We start from the raw sequence: 22,590 nt of genomic DNA, 5'->3' as shown, positions 1-22,590 counted from the left end.
TCAGAAACCACTTCATGGTGAGACTCATATAGAGAGTTTGGACTCAGCACCCAGCAGTGTTCCTGGAGCATACTAGAGGCATAAAAATATTTCAAATTGACTAATAACTGACTGCTGTAAAAGGTCTGGAGAGTCACTAAATGATTTTAAGAGAAGAGTAACATGCCCGCACGCACAGCATGATCTGATTTGTGTTTTAGAAAAATCACTCTGGCCATCGTGGAGAGATGGATTGGAAAGGGGCCAGATTGGAAGCTGGGGTTTCAGGGGACGTTAAATAATAATTAATTAAAGAATGAGAACCAAAAACAAGACTCAAAGTGTAAATGGAGAAGGGAAGATGAACTAAGGAGTTATGAAGGAGATGGAATCTCTAAAACAAATTGGTGTTTTGAGGGTGAAGTCTTAGATTTTAAGGCTAAGATCATAGTTTACTTAGATCACTACTAAGTCATAGTTTTACAACTCATGGACAGGAAGAATTAAAACAGATACTATAAAGGATTTTGTTATTATAAAATGTAATTCGTAACATTTCTGTCACATTCCCATTTATATTTTGTTTAAGCTAATGTTGTCATTTGCCTGAGCATAAAGTAATCAGTAGAGTCACTTTTTTGTAGAAATTGACAAGCTGATTCTAAAATGGATAAGGAAGGCAAAGGAACTAGGATAGCCCAAACAACTTTGAAAAAGAAGAACAAGTTGGAAGATACACTCTTCCTGCTTTCAAGCTACCATAAAGCTGCAGTAATCAAGAATGTGTGGTATTGGTGTAAAGGTAGATATATAGATCAATGGAACAAAATAAAGACCCTCACCTGTATGGTAAATTGATTTTCAAAACAAATGGGAAGGTAATTTAATGGGGAAAAGATGTGCTTTTCCACAAATAGTGCTGGAACAGTTGGATAGGCATATGCAAAAAACAAACAGAAAAAACTCCCTCAACTCTATTGAGTTCCCTTCCCCACTGGTAAAGGAGGGAGTCCCTACCCTAAATACTATGAGATAGTCAAACACATGATACCCAGCTTTGGACAGAGATGTGGTTCATAGTTAATCACAAAGACTTACAGCCCAGGGGAGGACACTGCCTGTCAGGTCAGGCAGGGCCACAGGGGGTTGTATTCAGGAACAGAGTGAACTCACAGGACCCGTGGGAGACAGACTTTGTGGTAACAATAGGAGAGGTGCCCCTTTGTTCCTGTGGGAGGATATGACTGGCTTGTTTAAAAAATTTCATGGGTTGGCAGTGAAATGACAATCGTTAAATGGCTGAGGACCAGGTAGACTATAGCTGTTTTGGCTGATGGGGGAACTAACTGGGTAGGGAATCTTTCCTGTCAGATGGGGGTATATCTGGCAAAAGCAGGGGAGTTCATGGATAGGCTTTTTGTGCGCTGTGAGGTACAAGGGTGTGAAGGTAACACATGACATTTAAGGCTTTATAATACCTTTATCCTATCCATATACAAAAATTAAAACGGTTCATAGATCACATAGGAGATAAAATCTACAGAAGAAAATTTTAGTGACCTTGGGTTTGGAAAGATTTTTATCAGACAGGAAGAGCACAGAGTATGAAATTGGATTTTATCAAAATTCAGAATGTCGCTCTTCAAAAGACAGAAATAAAAGAGGAAGGCACAGACTGGGAGATAATATTTTTTTTTTAATGTGTCCAACAAAATCTTTCTATCTAAATATATAAATAACTCTTATAACTCAATAATAATAACACATACAACCCAACTAAAAAATGGGCAAAAAATTTAAAAGCAACTGCACCAGAGAAGATATACAAATAGTAAATAAGCACATGAAATAATGCTTAAATTCATTTACTATTAGGAAAACACAAAAATCACAGTGACTCACCACTATCAATTTATCAATATCAACGAATGCCCAGAATTAAAGACTAACCATATCAAGTATTGTTGACAATGTGAAGCAACTGTAATCCTCATATTCTACTGATGGGAATATAAAATGATACTACGACTTTGAAAATTAACATTGCCTTAAAAAATTAAACATGCAACTGTTACATTCCACTTCCAGGAATACACCAAGAGAAATGAAAGCGTGTGGCCGTGTAAAGGCTACACATGTCACAGCAACCTTCATTGTATAACCAACTCAAATGCTCATCAGCACGTAAATGTATAGACCTATAGAATGGAATATTACTTTATAATAAAAAAGAAAAAATACAAAACAGATATATCTCAATTATCTGAGTGAACTAAGCCAGACCAAAAAAAGTCCATAGTCTATGGTTCCATTTGTTTAAAGCAGTAGGAAATGCAAACTGGTATATAATAACAGAAACAGATCAGTGGTTGTCTGAGGACAGTGTTGGGAAAGAATAAAGTTAAGGAAGCATATGAAACTTTTGCCTGTGGTGGATATTTTCATTATCTTGATTGTGGTGTTGGTTTCATGAAATGTATACATGTAACAAAAAGTTGTACACTGTAAATATGTTCAGTTTGTTGTATATTGATTATACCTTTAAAAAACTTAACAAAATTTTTTTTGCAAAGATCTTATTATTATGAACTGTAGCCTGTAAAAATGTCATTGCCTCCCTAGTTATATTTTACATACACTAATGTTGGAGAAGGAACTGGCAACCCACTCCAGTACTCTTGCAGGGAAAATCCCATGGATGGAGGAGCCTGGTAGGCTACAGTTCATGGGGTCACAAAGAGTTGGACACGACTGAGCAACTTCACTTTCAATGTTGAACTAACCTGTGCATAAAGTAGATGAGAGAATCATACCTACCAAAATGGGACCACATATGATGACTTGAAACCCCAAGAAGTTTTGCAAGGCCTGATCTACATATGAACTACATTTTATTTAACACTAGTTTTTATTTTTTTATTGGCTTTTTAACTTAATATAGGCACATAGTAAAAAAGGATTCAAGCAGTATAAAATAGAATGAAAAATGAGTTATCTTCTCACCTCAAATCCTCAGTTCTATACTGCTAAGCAACCATTGCCAACAATTTTTTAATCTATCTTTCCAAAAAAATTTCCATTCTCTTAAAATTCAAATTATATTCCATTATGCCTATTGTTTTCAGTTTCTGTAATAGCATGTAGAGATTTTCCTTTGTCTTTTTGATAACGTATATCCTTTAAATGGCTTAAAGCTCAACATTCAGAAAACTAAGATCATGGCATCTGGTCCCATCACTTCATGGCAAATAGATGGGGAAACAGTGGAAACAGTGTCAGACTTTCTTTTTTTGGGCTCCAAAATCACTGCAGATGGTGATTGCAGCCATGAAATTAAAAGTCACTAAGAGGTCACTAATGGGGTCACTAAGAGTCGGACACAACTGAGTGACTTCCCTTTCACTTTTCACTTTCATGCATTGGAGAAGGAAATGGCAACCCACTCCAGTGTTCTTGCCTGGAGAATCCCAGGGATGGGGGAGCCTGGTGGGCTGCTGTCTATGGGGTCACACAGAGTCGGACATGACTGATGTGACTTAGCAGCAGCAGCACTTTCTGCCATAAGGGTGGTGTCATCTGCATATCTGAACATCTGGAAGTTCACGGTTCACGTATTGCTGGCCAACTGCCTAGAACCTTTCTTATCTGATCACAACCTCTTTCTCTCCACAAAGATGTGCATCCCTAAATAATATATATAGTAGTATAGTTTTGTCTATTTTTGAACATTACATACAGGGAATCAACTTCGGGAAGTGCTTTTTTGTAAAACGTTATGTTTGTATTATTTATTTTTAGTCAGCTTGTCACTGCTATATATTATTCCATCATGTGAATATACAGCATGAGACTATCCATTCTATGCTAATTTGGGTTATTTCCAATTTATTATCTATTTTGAATGTATTTTAATTTTATCAGTTATGCTGCTGTGAATATTCTTCTGTGTGTGCATTCATTTGTATAGGGTATACAGCTAAGAGTAGATTTAGGAAATTACAGAGTATGTGGATCTTCTGCTTTACTGCTGCTACTGCTGCTAAGTCGCTTCAGTCGTGTCCGACTCTGTGCGACCCCATAGACGGCAGCCCACCAGGCTCCGCCGTCCCTGGGATTCTCCAGGCAAAAACACTGGAGTGGGTTGCCATTGTCAAACTTTCTTCTTAAAGTAATGGTACCAGTTTATTCTGGCACTAGTATTGTATGAGAATGCCTTTGCTTCTCATCAACCCCTAATGTCTTCAGACTTTTAAATTTTTGCTAAACTACTGGGTGCATAATGGTATCCCATATTGGTTTTAATTAGCATTTCCCTGATTACAAATGAATTTAGTGTAATTATTTGTCACTTGAATTTCCTATTTTGTTAGTGTTTATTCAGGTCTCTTGTCCATTAAAAAATTGAGTTGTCTGTCTTGTTATTTACATGTATTATCTATGTTCTGGTTTCAAGTCTTTTTATTGATTGTGTATGTCACAAATACTTTTTCCCTACTCTGTGACTTGTCCTTTTAATATTCTTAAAAGTGTCTTTTAATGAACAGAAGTTCTTAAATTTAAGATTGTTCAATTTATCAATCATCTGTTTTATAGTTAGTGTTTTTCTGTCCTGTTTAAGAAATTCTTTCCTTCTGGGGTTTTGATTTTTGGTTGTATTGACTCTATAAGTCTATTGGAGAGGAATTGGCTATCGTAAAATACTGATGTTATCTGTGATCATAGACTATCTCTCCATTTACTTTTTAATGTATATAAGTAAAGTTTTATCACTTTTTTCACAAAATCTTGCACATTTTTTGTTACATTTATTGCTAGTTACTTCATATTTTTGGATGCTGTTAGTAGTGAATGCTGTATGTTTTTTGAGAATTTAATTTTCTAATTATCTATTGCTAGTATTAAAAGTATAATTATTTTTATATATTGACTATATTTAGGCAATATTGCTGAAATTTCCCATTCATTTTAATAATTTATTTGAAGATTTTGTACTTTTTCCCCCTTAAAGTCATATCTGAGAATAATGATGATACTTTTGTTTCTTCCTTTCCCATCTTTATTCCTTTAAATTTCTTTACTTACCTTACTATACTGACTTGGATCTTTAGTATTATCTTGAATAGCAGAGATACTTGTCTTGTTAATAATATCAGAGAGAAAGTATTCAGCTATTCACTAGTATGATGTTTGATTAAGAGTTGCTGTTTTTTCAAAAAGTTGTCTGATTTTTGCAAAAGAGAGAGGTTAGATTTGTATTATTCATATTTTCTTTTACAGTTCTATAATTCCATCACAGTATTTTTTAAAAATAAGTCAGGAATTTGAAGTATATTAAAAAAGAAAATAAGTTATGTGGACTGTAAATGTTTTAAATTTGTAAGATTCTATAAATAAACCTATATTCTGGTAAAAAAAAAAAAAGAGAGAGTTGCTGTTTTTTAAAGATAGACTTTATTGAGTTAAGAAAGTTCTCTTTTATTCCTGATTTGTTCAGAGCTTCTATTAGGAATTAATGTTGAGTTTAGAAAATGTTGAGTTTTTTCTATAGCTATTGAAATGATGAAGTCATTTAGAACTTTTACCTGTTAATGTGAGAATTTCATTGATTAAATTTTATAATGTTAAACCTATCTTGTATTCCTGGGATAAATCCAACTCCTTCATGATATGTTATCCTTTCTAAATGGTATAGATTCAGTTTGATAAACTTTTCTTTAAATTTTTGCATCTATGTTTATGAGTGAGGTGGCCCTGTGATTTTTCTTTTTCTGTTACCTTTGTCAGGTTTTAATATCAAGATCCATCTAGGCAGTGTTAGCCAGCCTATTTTTTCATTATTGCTTCTATAATGAGACTTTTTAAATAATTTTTTCTATCACTCTCCCATGAAATCTTGATGGTACTGATATAAAGTAATTCTATATATGTACCATAGACGTCTGTACTTTGTACTTAAAAGGGTAAGATTTCCCCGCTTAGGAATCAGTTTGAACTCCCCTGGGGGCAGTATTATCTCATTGAGAATGCATGGTCTAGCCTCATAAAATTGACTGGATTGTGCTCCCTCTTTCTCTACTTGATTATATTTTTTTAAATTTAAATGACATTTTAAGACTTCCCTGGTGGTTCAGATGGTAAAGCATCTGCCTACAATGCAGGAGACCTGGGTTTGATCCCTGGGTCGGGAAGATCCTCTGGAGAAGGAAATGGCAACCCACTCCCGTACTCTTGCCTGGAAAATCCCATGGATGGAAGAGCCTGGTAGGCTACAGTCCGTGGGTTGCAAAGAGCTGGACATGACTGAGCAACTTCACCTTACCTCACCTTTTGTTCATGAAGCCAATTGATATAATATTCATTTACCTCACTTAGGAGAAACTTGAACAAACCCACCAGCCTCTGCAAAAGGAACATCAGAAACATCAAGAACCTGTGCATCAGTCTAAAAAAAGTCTGAATGAGGTAAGAAAAAATTTACAATCTTTTGCTTAATAATAATAGGTAATTACAAGTTAGCTTTTACCTTGGAAGTATTTTGTTTGAATACATTAAAATGTATAAATCCATGCTGTAAAAGATATCAGTTGTGCATAGGAGTATTATGAACACATCATAGAAATTTGGGAAGAAAAAATAAATTATTTAACACAATAGCTGATTTTTATTGAATGTATCAAAATTTAAGCAATCAATATGTGTTATGTCCTTTGAAAAATCCCCTTGGGACAGTACACACTTCTTTCCAAATATATTTGAAGCTTCTTTTTGCGGGGAGGTCCTTTAAAATGTGTTGCACATTATTTTAAATATAAGTAATTCTCTTTGTGGAAATTATTTTTGATCTAGGGAAATGTTATTAAGAGTTAAATCCAGTGAATAAAGTATATATAGAGAATTTAACAATGGGAAGCAACCCAAGATAAATATATGTGGATGAAACCATGGTATTATTTTCAATAGCAAAAATGGAAAACTACCAAAGTGTTGAAATGATTACATAAATTATGCTGCACTCACTGGAACATTATATAGCCTCTAAAAATTATCATTACAAAATCTATACAGCAATATAAAAAAATATTCCTTGTATAATGTTAAATGAAAAAGCCAGACAGAAATGTGTGCATAGATTGAGATTATGACTATGTAAAAAATATATGTAAATGAAAAATACTGCAAGGAACTATACCAGTAAGCTGAAAGTAGTTTTATTATATAGATGGTATTAATATTTGGTTGTTTTATTACTTTTTAGGAAAATTTGTATAATGAAATTATATTCTTATATGAAATACATATCTTGGGGATCAAAAGCAAAATATAATTAAGATTGAATTTCTTACTTAGCTTTTACAATGCTTTAAAAATAGTTGTAGGAAAGGAGCTCTAAACATGAATTGAGCCCTAATTGTTCCAACTTTGAAATTAAATAAAATTTAATGTAAAGGCATTTTACAGGCTGTATTTAATTACCATATAAATGAGGAATATTTTCCCTCTTTTTTGCCAAAGATTATTTTTATGATTAAATTTCTAGTTTTTGAAATAATTATATAACCATAATCTCTTAAGTATTTTAGGTTTGAAGGTGAAATTGTATAAAAACAATAAAATATCACCAATTTTATGTGGTTCAACCTAATAAAAAAAATGCACATAAATAATCTACTCTTCTTTATTGGCTCTCAAACACTTATAGGGCAATATCCTGAGTATATTTACTTTTCGGTGTACTACTAACAGCAGTTTTATTTCAGTCCCATAATGAAGATCCAGAAAAAGATAAAACACCACAAACCTGCAGAGAGAGAGATCTGGAGGAAGTAGCACGGCAGTTAGAGATGGCCCACGAAGAGATCCGAAGGCTCGCTGATGAACTGCAAGGGAAGGAGAAGGTACAGCGCAAACTCGGTAAGCTGTGCTGACGGTGAACGTCTCTGACCATGTTTTAAATGTAAAGGTCCTGCTAAGGGTAAAACACAAGTACAACTGAGAAAAAAATCTTCTAAAATAAACTCATAAAAGTCTTATATATAGTCTCATTTTCTACAGCGTCCAGAAGTTTTTGTCAAAGCATATCATAACTACCAAAAGGTGTACAACTCCAATACACCACCCAGTGCAAGAAATTTCCAGTGCTCCAGAAGCCCTGTCTCTTCTCCCTATGTCTACATACTCTCTCCTCCCGCAAAGTCATGACTAGTCCTAACTTTTAAGGCTATTTCTGAGTTTTAACTGCAGGGAGTATACATTCTTTAGCTTGTTTCTTTTGTTCAATATTATATTTGTGAGATTCATCCATATTGTTCCATGTAACAGTACTTTGTTCACTTTTGCTGTTTGTACTCTAGTGTTTCATTGAGTAAACATACTCCACTTATTTTATTTATCCCTTCTACTGTTGATAGACATTTATGTTGTTTCCAGTTGGTCTCTTATGAACAGTGCTGCTCTGAGTATTTTTGTCTTTATCTATACATTTCTGATTATGATATACCTCAGTAGAATTATTAGATCAGATGGTTAAGGATTTGTTCTGTGTTGGTAAATTACTGCCATGTTGTCTTCCAAATAGTTGTACTAATTTAAGCTCTGCTCAGTTGTGTATGAGTTGTTAGTTACTTCACATTCTTTGTCAGTGCTTGGTATTGTCAGTCTTATTAATTTTACCTTTTCTGGTGAGTTATGTAGTAGTATTTAACTGTGGCTTTACTTAACATTTCCCTGAGAGTTAACAATGTTGAAAATCCTTTCATATGATTATTGTTGTTGCTTACTCAGGTATCAGTTCAGTTTGGTTCAATTGCTCAGTCATGTCCAATTCTTTGTGACCCCATGGACTGCAGCACGCCAGGCCTCCCTGTCCATCACCAACTCCCGGAGCCTACTCAAACTCATGTCCATTGTGTCGGTGATGCCATCCAACCGTCTCATCCTCTGTCATCCCCTTCTCCTCCCACCTTCAATCTTTCCCAGCATTACGGTCTTTTCCAATGAGTCAGATCTTTGCATCAGAGTATTGGAGTTTCAACCTCAGCATCAGTCCTTCCTATGAGTATTCAGGACTGATTTCCTTTAGGATTGACTGGTTGTATCTCCTTGCAGTCCAAGGAACTCTCAAGAGTCTTCTCCAATGCCACAGTTCAAAAATATCAGTTCTTTGGTGTTCAGCTTTCTTTATAGTCCAGCTCTCACATCCATACATGACTACTGGAAAAACCATAGCTTTGACTAGATGGACCTTTGTCGTCAAAGTAGTGTCTCTGCTTTTTAATACAGTGTCTAGGTTTGTCACAGGTTTTCTTCCAAGGAGCAAGCGTCTTTTAATTTCATGGCTGCAGTCACCATCTGCAGTGATTTTGGAGCCCAAAAAAATAATGTCTGTTACTGTTTCTGTTGTTGCCCCAACTTCTTGCCATGAAGTGATGGGGCCACATACCTTAATCTTTGTTTTTTGAATGTTGAGTTTTAAGCCAACTTTTTCACTCTCCTCTTTCACCTCCATCAAGAGGCTCTTTAGTTCCTCTTCACTTCCTTCCATGAGGGTGGTGTCATCTGCATATCTGAGGTTATTGATATTTCTCCCGGCAATATTAATTCCAGCTTGTGCTTCATCCAGCCAGGCATTTTACATTATGTCCTCTGCATATAAGTTAAATAAGCAGGGTGCCAATATACATCTTTGACGTACTCCTTTCCCATTTTGGAACCAGTCCATTGTTCCATATTCAGTTCTAACTGTTGCTTCTTGACCTGCATACAGGTTTCTCAGGGCAGGTAAGGTGGTTTGGTATTCCCAGCTGTTTAAGAATTTTTCGCATTTTAATGTGATCCACACAGTCAAAGGTTTTAGCAGAGTCAATGAAGCAGAAGTAGATGTTTTCAGAAATTACCTTGCTTTTTCTGTGATCCAGCAGATGTTGGCAATTTGATAGCTGCTTTCTCTGCCTTTCCTCAATCCAGCTTGAACATCTGGAAGTTCTCAGTTCATGTACTATTTAAGCCTAGCTTGGAGAATTTTGAGCATTACTTTGCTAGGATGTGATATGAGTGCAATTGTGTGGTAGTTTGAACATTCTTTGGCATTGCCTTTCTTTGGGATTGGAATGAAAACTGACCTTTTCCAGTCCTGTGGCCACTGCTGTGTTTTCCAAATTTGCTGGCATATTGAGTGCAGCACTTTCATAGCATCATCTTTCAGGATTTGAAATAGCTCTGCTGGAATTCCAACACCTCCACTAGCTTTGTTTATAGTCATGCTTCCTAAGGCCCACTTGACTTGGCACTCCAGGATGTCTGGCTCTAGGTGAGTGATTACACCATAGTGGTTATCTGGGTCGTGAGGATCTTTTTTGTATAGTTCTCCTGTGTATTCTTGCCACCTCTTCTTAATATCTTCTGCTCTTGTTAGGTCCATAGCATTCTGTCCTTCATCGTGCCCATCTCTGCATGAAATGTTCCCTTGGTATCTCTAATTTCCTTGAAGAGGTCTGTAGTCTTTCCCGTTCTATTGTTTTCCTGTATATCTTTGCATTGATCACTTAGGAAGGCTTTCTTATCTCTCCTTGCTATTGTTTGGAACTCTGCATTCAGATGGGTATATCTTTCCTTTTCTCTTTTGCCTTTCACTTCTCTTTTCTCAGCTATTTGTAAAGCATCCTCAGACAACCATCTTGCCTTTTGGCTTTGCTTTTTCCTGGGGATAGTTTTGATCACCACCTCCTATACAATGTTACAAACCTCTGTCCATAGTTCTTCCAGCCCTCTATCTATCAGATCTAATCCCTTGAATCTATTTATCTCTTCCACTGTTTAATCATAAGGGATTTGATTTAGGTCATACCTGAATGGTCCAGTGGTTTTCCCTACTTTCTTCAATTTAAGTCTGAAATTTGCAATAAGGAGTTCATGATCTGAGCCGCAGTCCCTGGCCTTGTTTTTGCTGACTGTATAGAGTTTCTCCATCTTTGGCTGCAGTGAATAGAATCAATCTGATTTCGGTATTGACCATCTGGTGATGTCCATGTGTAGTCTCTCTTATATTGTTGGAAGAGGGTGTTTGGTTTGCTATGACCAGTGCGTTCTCTTGGCAAAACTGTTAGCCTTTGCCCAGCTTCATTCTGTACTCCAAGGCCAAACTTGCCTGTTTTACTCCAGGTATCTCTTGACTTCCTACTTTTGCATTCCAGTCCCCTATGATGAAAAGGACATCTTTTTTGGTGTTAATTCTAGAAGGTCTTGTAGGTCTTCATAGAACCATTCAGCTTCTTTGGCATTTGTGGTTGGGGCATAGACTTGGATTACTGTGATACTGAGTGGTTTGCCTTGGAAATGAACAGAGATCATTCTGTCATTTTTGAGGTTGCACCCAAGTACTGCATTTTGGACTCTTTGGTTGACTATGAGGGCTACTCCATTTCTTCTAAGAGATTCTTGCCCGAAGTAGTAGATACTATGGTCATCTGAATTAAATTCACCCATTCCAGTCCATTTTAGTTCACTGATTCCTAAAATGTCGATGTTCACTCTTGCCATTTCCTGTTTGACCACTTCCAATTTACCTTGATTCATGGACCTAACATTCCAGGTTCCTATGCAATATTGCTCTTTACAGCATCAGACTTTTCTTCCATCACCAGTCACATCCACAGCTGGGTGTTGTCTTCGCTTTGGCTCTGTCTCTTCATTCTTTCTAGAGTTATTTCTCCACTCTTCTCCAGTAGCATATTGGTCACCTACTGACCTGGGGAGTTCATCTTTCAGTATCCTATCATTTTGCCTTTTCATACTGTTCATGGGGTTCTCAAGGCAAGAATACTGAAGTGGTTTGCCATTCCCTTCTCCAATGGACCACATTTTGTCAAAACTCTCCACCATGACCCGTCTGTCTTGGGTGGCCCTACATATAGCATGGCTCATAGTTTCATTGAATTAGACAAGGCTGTGATCCAAGTGATCAGTTTGGTTAGTTTTCTGTAACTGTGGCTTCCATTCTGTCCGCCCTCTGGTGGATAAGGATAAGAGGCTTGTGGAAGCTTCCTGAATGGAGTGACTGGCTGGAGGGGAATCTGGGTCTTGCTCTGATGGGCAGGGCTTTGCCTACACAAATATTAACTCAAAATGGACCACAGAGCTAAATGCAAGAGTTAAAACTATAAATGTTTAGAAGAAAACATAAGAGTGAATTTTTATGATCTGGGCATAGGCAATTATATGTTAGATATAACACCAAAAGCAAAAGTGATAAAATAAAGCCTAATAAATTGTACTTAATTGAAATTAAAATTTCTGTACTTCAAAAGATACCAACAGGAAAGTAAAAAGACAAACCGTGGACTGAGAGAAATGTTGCAAATCATGTGTTTGATGCAGAACTCATATCCAGACTATATGAAGAATTCTTACTTATATATTCTTTTATGTTGGAGAAGGCAATGGCAACCCACTCCAATGTTCTTACCTGGAGAATCCCAGGGACGGTAGAGCCTGGTGGGCTGCCGTCTGTAGGGTCGCACAGAGTCAGACACGACTGAAGCTACTTAGCAGCAGCAGCAGCAGCATTCTTTTATGTTATTATAAAAAGACAGTCCAACTTTAAAATGAACAACTTGAGTAGACATATCTTTAGAGAAGGCATGTGAATGGCAAAAGGCATATGAAGAGATGCTCAAAATCATTGATCACTAGGGAAGTGCAAATTAAATCTACAATGAGATCCCATTCCACACCCACTAGAATGGCTATAATAAAAAAGATAATGTCAAGTGTTGGCAAAGATGTGAAGAAATTGGAACATTGTTGATGGGAATATAAAATGGTACAGACACTTTGGAAAACAATTTGGCATTTTCTCAAGGTGTTAAGTGTAAAAGTATCATGTGACCCAGGGGAAATGAAGATATATATGTCCACTAAAAAGCTTGTATGAGAAATTAACACAACATTATAAGTCAACTATACTTCAATAAAATACATTTTAAAAAAAGTTGTATGTGAATGTTCGAAGCACGATTATTTACAGTACTAGCCAAAACATAGAAACAACTTAAATATCTATCATTGGTGAGTGGATAAACAAAATGTATATCCATCCTGTGCAGAAAATAGTTAAAATAGAAGACCTGACCCTGCTTTCCTTAGAAAGTCCTGTTTGTCAGGTTAGCCCTTGGCTAGCATCTGAGACAGAGAAGGCAATGGCACCCCACTCCAGGACTCTTGCCTAGAAAATCCCATGGACGGAGGAGCCTGGCTGTAGTCCATGGGGTCGCGAAGAGTTGGACATGACTGAGCGACTTCACTTTCACTTTTCACATTCATGCATTGGAGAAGGAAATGGCAACCCACTCCAGTGTTCTTGCTTGGAGAATCCCAGGGACAGGGGAGCCTGGTGGGCTGCCATCTGTGGGGTCACACAGAGTTGGACACGACTGAAGCGACTTAGCAGCAGCAGCAGCAGCAGCAGCATCTGAGAACTTGGATTTGGAGAAGGTTCCCTCCCTCCCCCAGTTTATAACAGTGGCTGACTGTGCCTGACCTGTTTGTACAATGTGGTTTATGCTAAAACCTGCTTTCCTTCTGAGAGTCTGGAATTCTGGTATGTTCTAGGCAGAAGGTGGTGTCTGTGTGAGTAGCCCCCAATAAAAACTTTGGCTGCTGAGTCTGTAATGAATTTTCTTGGCAGACTTTCCATGTGAATTGTCAAATTCATTGCTGGAGAAATTAAGCCCATCCTGTATAACTGCTGAGAGACGACTCTTGGAAGCTTGTGCCTGGTTTCCTCTGGCCTTTGCTTGATGTACCTTTTCTGTGTGATTGGGAATGATCTTTTGTAAGATTCATGTTGGTCTCTTACTTCTGGAAGATTCCTCAACTTGCCATTATAGGAGGCCTATCAGCTGTATCATTGGTGATGAGTAGGCCACAGGCGGCAAAGTGATAAAACCTAGGTTAGAGAATGCACATTCAGTAGACTCCAGTGCCCCATATACTTTCTCTATGCCATTCTGCAATCCTCATACAATTCTTGAATAGTACCAAAAGTTATTTCTTAAATTTTTCTATTTTGCTATTTCTAGGAACAGCTGGTGAAATTCTAAGTATTATTAATTTCAGGCATTAATTTTAAGAATTTATGTGTGTAATTCCTTTTTACTAAATTTGTAATACCATGCTTAAAAACTTTTAGCTATTCCTTTTCTTTACAGTGGTCCAAACTCTTTAACATAGTATCTGGTTAGGGAAACAGGGAAAGATTACATGATCAGACAATATCAGGGATAGGAAGAAACCTAAGATGTAGTAGGAACGTTAAGAGGGGACTCTGGGAGAGCTTCCTGGAGGAGGTGAAATTTATGCAGAAACTCAGAGGACAGCCATCAGAAAGAAAGTATCCCAGAGGGTCACTTGAAATTTGATTATTATGCTAATCATTTGCTCCTTACGCAAATATATTGCTCTTTTTTTCTTTTAGCTTCTGCACTTGAGAAGGCTCAACTAGAAATTGAGAAATTGAAAGAAAATTTGATAAAGCTGAAAGAAAATGGTGAGTAATTTTAACAGATATTATAATATTTAATAATAAAACATTAACAGTAATATAATTTATGTTAAGTAATATTATTAAACAATATTTAATAAATAATTATATTACTGCTAATTCTATTATTACTATCTCTACCATCTTATTACACTTACTACCACTTGTTGCTTACTAACATATACTCTATGAGGCATTTTGCATGCATTATCTCTAATCCTAACATCAATGCCAAGTTGTAGTATTATTCTAACCATTTCATAGATAAAGAAACTGAGTCATGGCAAGGTTAAATGAATTATCCAGTAGCTACATTAAGTATTAGAGCTAAATGTCTGACTGCAAAACCTTTGGTTAACACAAACAATACGTGTTTTACTGGGACCACTGAGGTTGCTGCTACTAAGTCGTTTCAGTCGTGTCCGACTCTGTGTGACCCCACAGACAGCAGCCCACCAGGATCCCCCGTCCCTGGGATTCTCCAGGCAAGAACACTGGAGTGGGTTGCCATTTCCTTCTCCAATGCATGAATGTGAAAAGTGAAAGTGAAGTCGCTCAGTCGTGTCCGACTCTTAGTGACCCCATGGACTGCAGCCCACCAGGCTCCTCTGTCCATGGGATTTTCCAGGCAAGAGTACTGGAGTGGGGTGCCATTGCCTTCTCTGACCACTGAGGTTAAGACACTGTATAATGCATTTAACAACACCTCTATGGGGTCGCACAGAGTCGGACATGACTGAAGCAACTTAGCAGCAGCAGCAGCAGCACCCTAATTTGGCTATGTATAAATGACACTAGCTATAGTGAAATAGAATGAAATTTGAGTGTTATAATGATAGTAGCTACAAAAATAATTTAAAATATGTCTACTGGTTTTAAAGTTATAAAACTAGGTTTATTTACCCTGTGATGTTATAATTTATAGTAAGTAACATGTATTTCGGAGAAGGCAATGGCACCCCACTCCAGTACTCTTGCCTGGAAAATCCCATGGATGGAGGAGCCTGGTGGGCTGCAGTCCATGGGGTCTCTAAGAGTCGGACACGACCGAGCGACTTCACTTTCACTTCTCACTTTCATGTATTGAAGGAAATGGCAACGCACTCCAGTGTTCTTGCCTGGAAAATCCCAGGGACAGGGGAGCCTGGTGGGCTACCGTCTATGGGATCGCACAGAGTCGGACACGACTGAAGCGACTTAGAAGCAGCAGCAGCAGCAACATGTATTTGGTCTTCACCCTAATAAAGGTGTCTTTTGTCATGACATGAAGACTTTTGGAAAGTCCCTAGGTAACCAAAGGATAGGCTTCCCTGGTGGCTCAGTGGTAAAGAATCCACCTGCAGAAGATGTGGGTTCAGTCCCTAGGTCGGGAAGATCCCTTGGAGGAGGAAATGGCAACCCACTCCAGTATTCTTGCCTGGGAAACCCCACAGACAGAGGAGCCTGGTGGGCTACAGTCCATGTGGTCACAAAGAGTCAGACACAACTGAGTGACTGAACACACACACGCACACGCACATTAACGTTATTTCAGGTCAGGGTAGATAAGGGTTGGATGAGAATATCCGCTCTGAACCTAACTGTATAGGTTGATTTTTAAAATATAATTTTATTTATTTATTTATTATTGACTGTGCTGAGTCTGTGTTACCTCACGAGCTTTTCTGTAGTTATGGAGAGCAGGGGCTACTCTCTATTTGCAGTGTGTGGGCTTCTGATTCTAGTAGCTTCTCCTTGCAGAGCATGGGCTTCAGGGCACCTGGGCTTCAGTAGTTGCAGCTCCCAGGCACTAGAGCAGTGGCTCAGCAGTCGTGGTGCTCGGGCCTAGTTGCTCTGCGGCATGAGGGATTTTCCTGGATCAGAGATGGAATTCATATCTCTTGCATTGGCAGGCGTATTCTTTACCAGTGAGCCACCAGGGAAGCCCTAGCTTGATGTTTTGAAAAACAAAAAGCCTATATTCCATTTGTGATAAGCAGAACAGTACTAATTTTAGTGACTTATGTAAAACTGTATTTTTAAGATTTGTGAAAATTAAAAATACTGGTAATATATAGTATAGAGAAATAGACAATGCCATTGTGAAAATATAGCTTTGTACAATCTTTCTGAAGAATAATTTGGCAGGCTCTGTCAAATTTTTTAAATGTGCATGTCTTCTGATCCAGCTATGTCATTTCTTTCTAGGGATTTATTTTTGGGGAAATAATGTCATAAGGACTTAGAGATTGATGAACAAGGAAAATCCTTGTATAATTGTTTACAAGAATAAGCATTGGCAGCAAAGCTAAATCTTCATCAGTAGGGGGAAAGTGACATTGAAATGGCAATTTGGACAGTGGCTTACTATGCAGAACAAGATGAGGTACTGCATTAACAAATCATGGTATATTAATAAGATGGACTCAAAAGGAACAAATTATCAATAAAATACAGGTGAATCCCCCAAATACTGTATATATTGAGTGAAAGTAGCCTGAAACAAACATGTGTATTGTAAGATTTAATTTATATGAAAACCAAGAATGAGCAAAACTATTAATAGTCTCTGTGATAGAAAGTGACTATAGGGGTGGGTGGGAGTGGAGAACCGACTGAAAAGGATTTGAGGATATATTATGGTTTGATGAAAATGTTCTGTATCTTTTTGAAGGCAAGTTCACAAGTATATAAAATTTTCAAAATTCATTAAACTGAACACTTACGATATGTTTGCTATATTATATATAAATTATACCTCAATTAAAAAATAGTTCCAAATAAGAAATGGAAAATGACATTAGGTATACTATCCTGTAAAGATGTCCGTGATATATTCACAGGCAGTAAATTTGCAGACAGTGTTGTGTAGCACTGTTCAAAATTTTTTTAAACTGCATATGCAAAAGTTAGAACAAATCTTGCCTTCCGTATATGTATATGGATTGTGAATTTTTTTTTCCTTTTTGGTGTGTTTTCAGCATTTTTAAAGTTAAAAATTCACATGCTAAGGAGAAAAGAGGGATAGCAAGGGAAACAAAAAAATTAAGAAAAAAAAATTAATACAAGTTAAAAACCAACAGGCAATGAAGAAGGAAGACAAAGGAAACTTTACAGCAGCAAAAGAAAAATAGGAGAAACATAAGTGAAAAAAAGAAACAGCTGCTGATCCAAGAAAATTACCAGCAACAAGTTTATACTATTGAAACTGATGAGTGCTAGAAAGAGCAGATCTCAACATGAGGTGCTGAGGTGAGAGTGGCCTACAGGCAGAGGTGCTACAGGAGAAAGATGATTTGGGTGAATTAACCTGATTTCACTTGGCCAGTCTGTTCACTGCTCCTAGCTCAGTGCATCAGCTGTCTGTGCGGGTCCTACCGTTAACAAGTGCAAGAGAAGTACCAAGGAACACATGAGGGGTGTAAGAGAGACTTCCCAGGTGGTGCTTGTGGTAAAGAACCCACCTGCCAATGCAGGAGACGTGAAAGCTGCAGGTTCAATCCCTGGGCTGGGAAGATCCCCTGGAGGAGGGCATGGCAACCCACTTCAGTACTCTTGTCTGGAGAATCCCATGGACAGAGGAGCCTAGCGGGCTACAGTCCATAGGGTCACAAAGAGTTGGACATGACTGAAGTGACTGAGCATACACGCATGTAAGAGAGATGGGACCACAGGAGCCTAGGAAGATGATTTTCTTGGTCATTTGGGTTTTAGAAGGCAGGTTCAATTGTTTTAAAATTCCGGGTCCTAGAAGAACCTCTATTGCTGGAAACACTGCTCTGAAAAAGTCCAACTCACTAGACTGGCATGAGAATTGACAAAACATTCTGTTCTGTTTCATGAGTTGGTACAACATTCTAGGGCTGGACTTGAGAGTCTAGCAGCTCTTCTTTGCAGAGAATCACATGTGCAGAGACATGGTAGAACTGACAAGAACAGCAGGAAATAGCACTTCCTCACTTTTTAGACTTAATGCCCCCAAATTAAAGTCAATCCATGGACTTCTTTGGTTGTCCAGTAGTCAAGAATCTACCTGCCCATACAGGGAACACAGGCTGGATCCCTGTCCAGGAGGATCGCACATGCCGTGGGGCATCTAAGCCCATGTGCCACAACTTCTGAGGCTGTGCTTCACAAGAGAAGCCACTGAGCTGAGAAGCCTGCGCACATCAGCAAAGAGTAGCACCCGCTCTCAGCAGCTAGAGAAATACCACGCACAGCATCGAAGACTAGTGCAGCCGAAAATAAATTAATTAATTGGAAAAAACTTCAGTCCAATTGAATCAATTGCATTTTCTTTGTTTTAGACTCAGTTGACCTATGGAAAGCAAAGGAACATAATCAGAGACTGGATGAGGAAATTCTGGCTCTAAGAAATCGGGTTCGATCACTTGACTCAGAAAAAAAAGTACTTGGAGAAGAGGTAAGTTGTTTAATTAAATTTGTTCCTAGAGTTAATTTAAATGTGTATAGACTAACAGCAGTTAGAGCAGCCTAAATGGATAATACATCATCCATTGGTCATTAGTGAAGTCTGATTCTGGTGGCTATAACATGGCAGGTAGATGCTATACCCTGACCTGGACATTTTGTATCAGTATTTCTGCTTCATACATTTTAACCACATATGCTGAACAGTAATGTTATTGCTATTTTGCTTCAATGGCATCTTTTCTTTTTAATAAGGATTTAGATAATAGTTTATACTTTTCACATTTACCAAAGTTTGAGTTTGTTAATACTAAACACTTAGTTGCATTATGTTTTTGAATCATTTTTAATATGCACTTCCAGGTTCTAGATACACTATGCTGCTGCTGCTGCTGCTAAGTCGCTTCAGTCGTGTCTGACTCTGTGCGACCCCATAGACGGCAGCCCACCAGGCTCCCCCGTCCCTGGGATTTTCCAGGCAAGAATACTGGAGTGGGTTGCCATTTCCCTCTCCAGTGCGTGAAAGTGAAAGGTGAAAGTGAAGTCGCTCAGTCGTGTCTGACTCCTAACAACCCCATGGACTGTAGCCTACCAGGCCCCTCCATCCATGGGATTTTCCGGGCAAGAGTACTGGAGTGTTATGTCACTTCAATTTCAGTTCTATTCATTTCACAATCATCTCTCTGGTATCTAATACAATGCCTGGCACACACTCTAAGTGCTCAAGAAATTTTGTTGCAAGAATGAGTAGTTATTCATTAGGATGGCTATTATCAAAACAATAACAAATAACAAATGTTGTTGAGGATGTTGAGAAATTAGAACCCTTTGTATATTGTTGTTAAGAATGTAAAATGGTACAGACACACTCGAAAACGGTATGTACTCCCTTTAAAAAGTAAACATAGAGTTACCAACAGTTCTGCTTCTGGTTATATACCCAAAAGAATTGAAAGCAGGCACTTGAACAGAGATTTATTCACTCATATTCATAGCCAAAAAGTTAAAGCAACTCAAGTATCCATTTGACAGATGAATGGATAAACAACGTATGGTGTGTGTGTGTGTGTGTGTGTGTGTGTGTGTGTGTGTGTGTGTGTAATAGGGCCTTAAAAAGAAAAGATATTTTAACATATGTTACAGCATAGGTGAAACTTGAAGCCATTATACTGCTTAAACAAGTCACACAAAGACAAATAGTGCATAATTCCATTTATATGAGGTACCTAAAGTGGTCAAAAATCACAGAGATAGAAAGTAGAATAGTGGTTTCTAGGGGCTGTGGGAAAGGGCAGGATGAGGAGTTCTTGCTTAATGATTAGAGTTTCAGTTTTGCAAGATGAGAAGAATTCTGGAGATGGATGGTGGTGATGGTTACATAATAATGTGAATATGCTTAGTGGTTCTCAACTACATACTTAAAAATGGTTACAATGGTAAATTTTGTGTTATGTATATTTTATCATAATTTTAAAATGCAATCATAAGAATAAATAAACACTGTTCAAGTTGTCTAAATCTCTATAAATTTGTACATGTAATACTGATAAAATATATTCAATGTATTTTAAACATGTTTGTGTATGTTTTACATATGTATACATATATATTTGAATTTCCCTGGTGGCTCAGATGGTAAAGCATCTGCCTACAGTGCGGGAGACCTGGGTTCGATCCCTGGGTCAGGAAGATCCTCTGGAGAAGGAAATGGCAACCCACTCCAGTACTCTTGCCTGGAAAATCCCATGGACAGAGGAGCGTAGTAGACTACAGTCCATGGGGTCACAAAGAGTCGGACACGACTGAGCGACTTCACTTCACATATATATTTGTATATGTTTGCTCAGTCACGTCCATCTCTTTCTCAACCCCATGGACTGTAGCCTATCAGGCTCCTCTGTCCATAGAATTCTCCAGGCAAGAATACTAGAGTGGGTAGCCATTCCCTTCTCCAGGGAATCTTCCCAACCCAGGGATTGAACCTGGGTCTCCTACATTACAGGCAGATTCTTTACCATCTGAGCTACCAGGGAAACCACCCCCCCCAAAAAAAAAAAAAAATATATATATATATATATATATATATATATACACACACACACACACGCAAAGAGTTGGACATGACTGGGCGACTGAACAACAACACACATACATACATGTGAGATAAAGTTCAGGAAGGGTATATCCGAAACATTGTTACTTCTGGAAAGGGAAATGAAATTGTGGCACAAAGTTATGTGAAGGAAAAGATCACTTTTTAGTCTATATACCTATATGTTTAAATTTTTCGCACAAAGAATGTATTCATGTATAACCTATATATTTTGTAAATAAAGCAACCCCCTCCCACTTTGTATTTAAAATGCGTTTGTATTTCAGGTTGAACGACTTAAAAGACGAACATGTGAAGCTCAAGAGAATAAGCATCTTGGAAACCACTCTCCTGGAAAAACTGTGGGTACTGAACAGAAAGTAGAGGTAGTAAAGTTCTGTTATTTCTGACTTCTCATTTTGAAGTGAGCTGCATTTTACAGCTGGGCGCTGAGCACGTGCTACTCTTTTCTTGCCTGCCTTTTCCTATTGCCTTGCCAGAGTGTGGAGAAAGAAATTTGAGTATAGAGGATAGGATATGTTTCTATTCACTTCCTCCCCACAGGGAATGATTAATATGAAAAATATAATGGGTTTTGTTAAAGAAAAAAGAATCTTACAAAAATACAACCAATATGGGCATTTTTAATCGTCAAAATGAAGTTGCTTTATAGCATCAACCAGTGGTAGGGGAGTGGGTAGTGGGAACCACATGTCAGAGAGAACTAAAATATGGTTTAGGCTCTAGTGTGTACAGCTTCCAGTCTTTTCAGCACAGTCAGCCTCTGAAGTGGTGGGCAAAATGATCAAACACAAGGCAGATTGTAGCAAGAGCCGGTGTGTCATACAGAGGGTGGTTTCAGACTTTCAGCTCAAAGAGAGGTGGTTTTGCTGCAGCCTTTTCTCTTGTACACCTAAGATGAGTAATGTTGCTTGTTGCTGAGCGATCTCCTTCACTGGAACTTGTCTTTTTTACTGTAACTCCCTGGGCCCTACACCCCCCACCTCCTCAGTATCAAGGAAATTATAGCCACTGGATTTCTTGATGCCCTACCCAAGGAGCCAATGTTCTTCTTGTCTTCCAAAATTCTTTCCTAGGTAATAATGCATTTTGTAGGAAGGAAGGAAAGGAGAAAAGGTAGGAAGGAAAGAAGGTGGAGGAAGAAAAGAATAAAGGAAGGAGGGTGCTGGAGGGAGGAAAGAAAATGAGGAAGGTAGGGAAGAAGGAATTTCCAGGCAAGATTTCAGGATTCTTTACCAGAATTTCTCCCAGGCAACCCAGAATGGTGGCACTCTGATTTAAAGTTGACTTAATTAACTTCTTATTTATCCTTCTGTATGAATAAAGGTATACATATCTTCATTCATATAGAAGCATTTTGAATATTTATTCAGATTTCCTCCTTTCCTTCCTTTTCTTTTTTTCTTTCTGTTTTTACTAAAATGCCTCTGGAGATCCTTCCATATCATACAAAGAGATCTCCCTCATTGTTTAGAGCAGCTAGCATTCTGTTGTGTGGATGTACTATAATATATTTAACCAGTCTCCTGTTGATGGGCACTCAAGTTATTTC

General features: G+C 37.8%; 1 protein-coding gene across 3 annotated transcripts in view; it reads left to right on the top strand.

Annotated features, from left to right (window-relative positions):
- CCDC30 (coiled-coil domain containing 30) overlaps window positions 1–22,590 on the top strand; it is a 140,720-nt gene that overhangs the window by 23,850 nt on the left and 94,280 nt on the right. For 2 of the 3 annotated variants that reach the window (XM_055586179.1, XM_055586180.1), the window contains exons 5-10: window positions 2,068–2,163; window positions 6,352–6,441; window positions 7,737–7,890; window positions 14,450–14,521; window positions 18,802–18,917; window positions 21,305–21,403. In XM_055586179.1, the coding sequence (XP_055442154.1) occupies window positions 2,068–2,163; window positions 6,352–6,441; window positions 7,737–7,890; window positions 14,450–14,521; window positions 18,802–18,917; window positions 21,305–21,403 (627 nt within the window). The remainder of the gene's footprint in view (window positions 1–2,067; window positions 2,164–6,351; window positions 6,442–7,736; window positions 7,891–14,449; window positions 14,522–18,801; window positions 18,918–21,304; window positions 21,404–22,590) is intronic. The other variant, XM_055586181.1, reaches the window with a different exon arrangement.

Source organism: Bubalus kerabau, chromosome 6, assembly GCF_029407905.1.
Source record: "Bubalus kerabau isolate K-KA32 ecotype Philippines breed swamp buffalo chromosome 6, PCC_UOA_SB_1v2, whole genome shotgun sequence".
Lineage (NCBI taxonomy): Eukaryota > Metazoa > Chordata > Mammalia > Artiodactyla > Bovidae > Bubalus > Bubalus kerabau.
The sequence above is the reverse complement of the archived record's forward strand: the minus strand, read 5'-3'. Positions and strand labels throughout refer to the sequence as shown.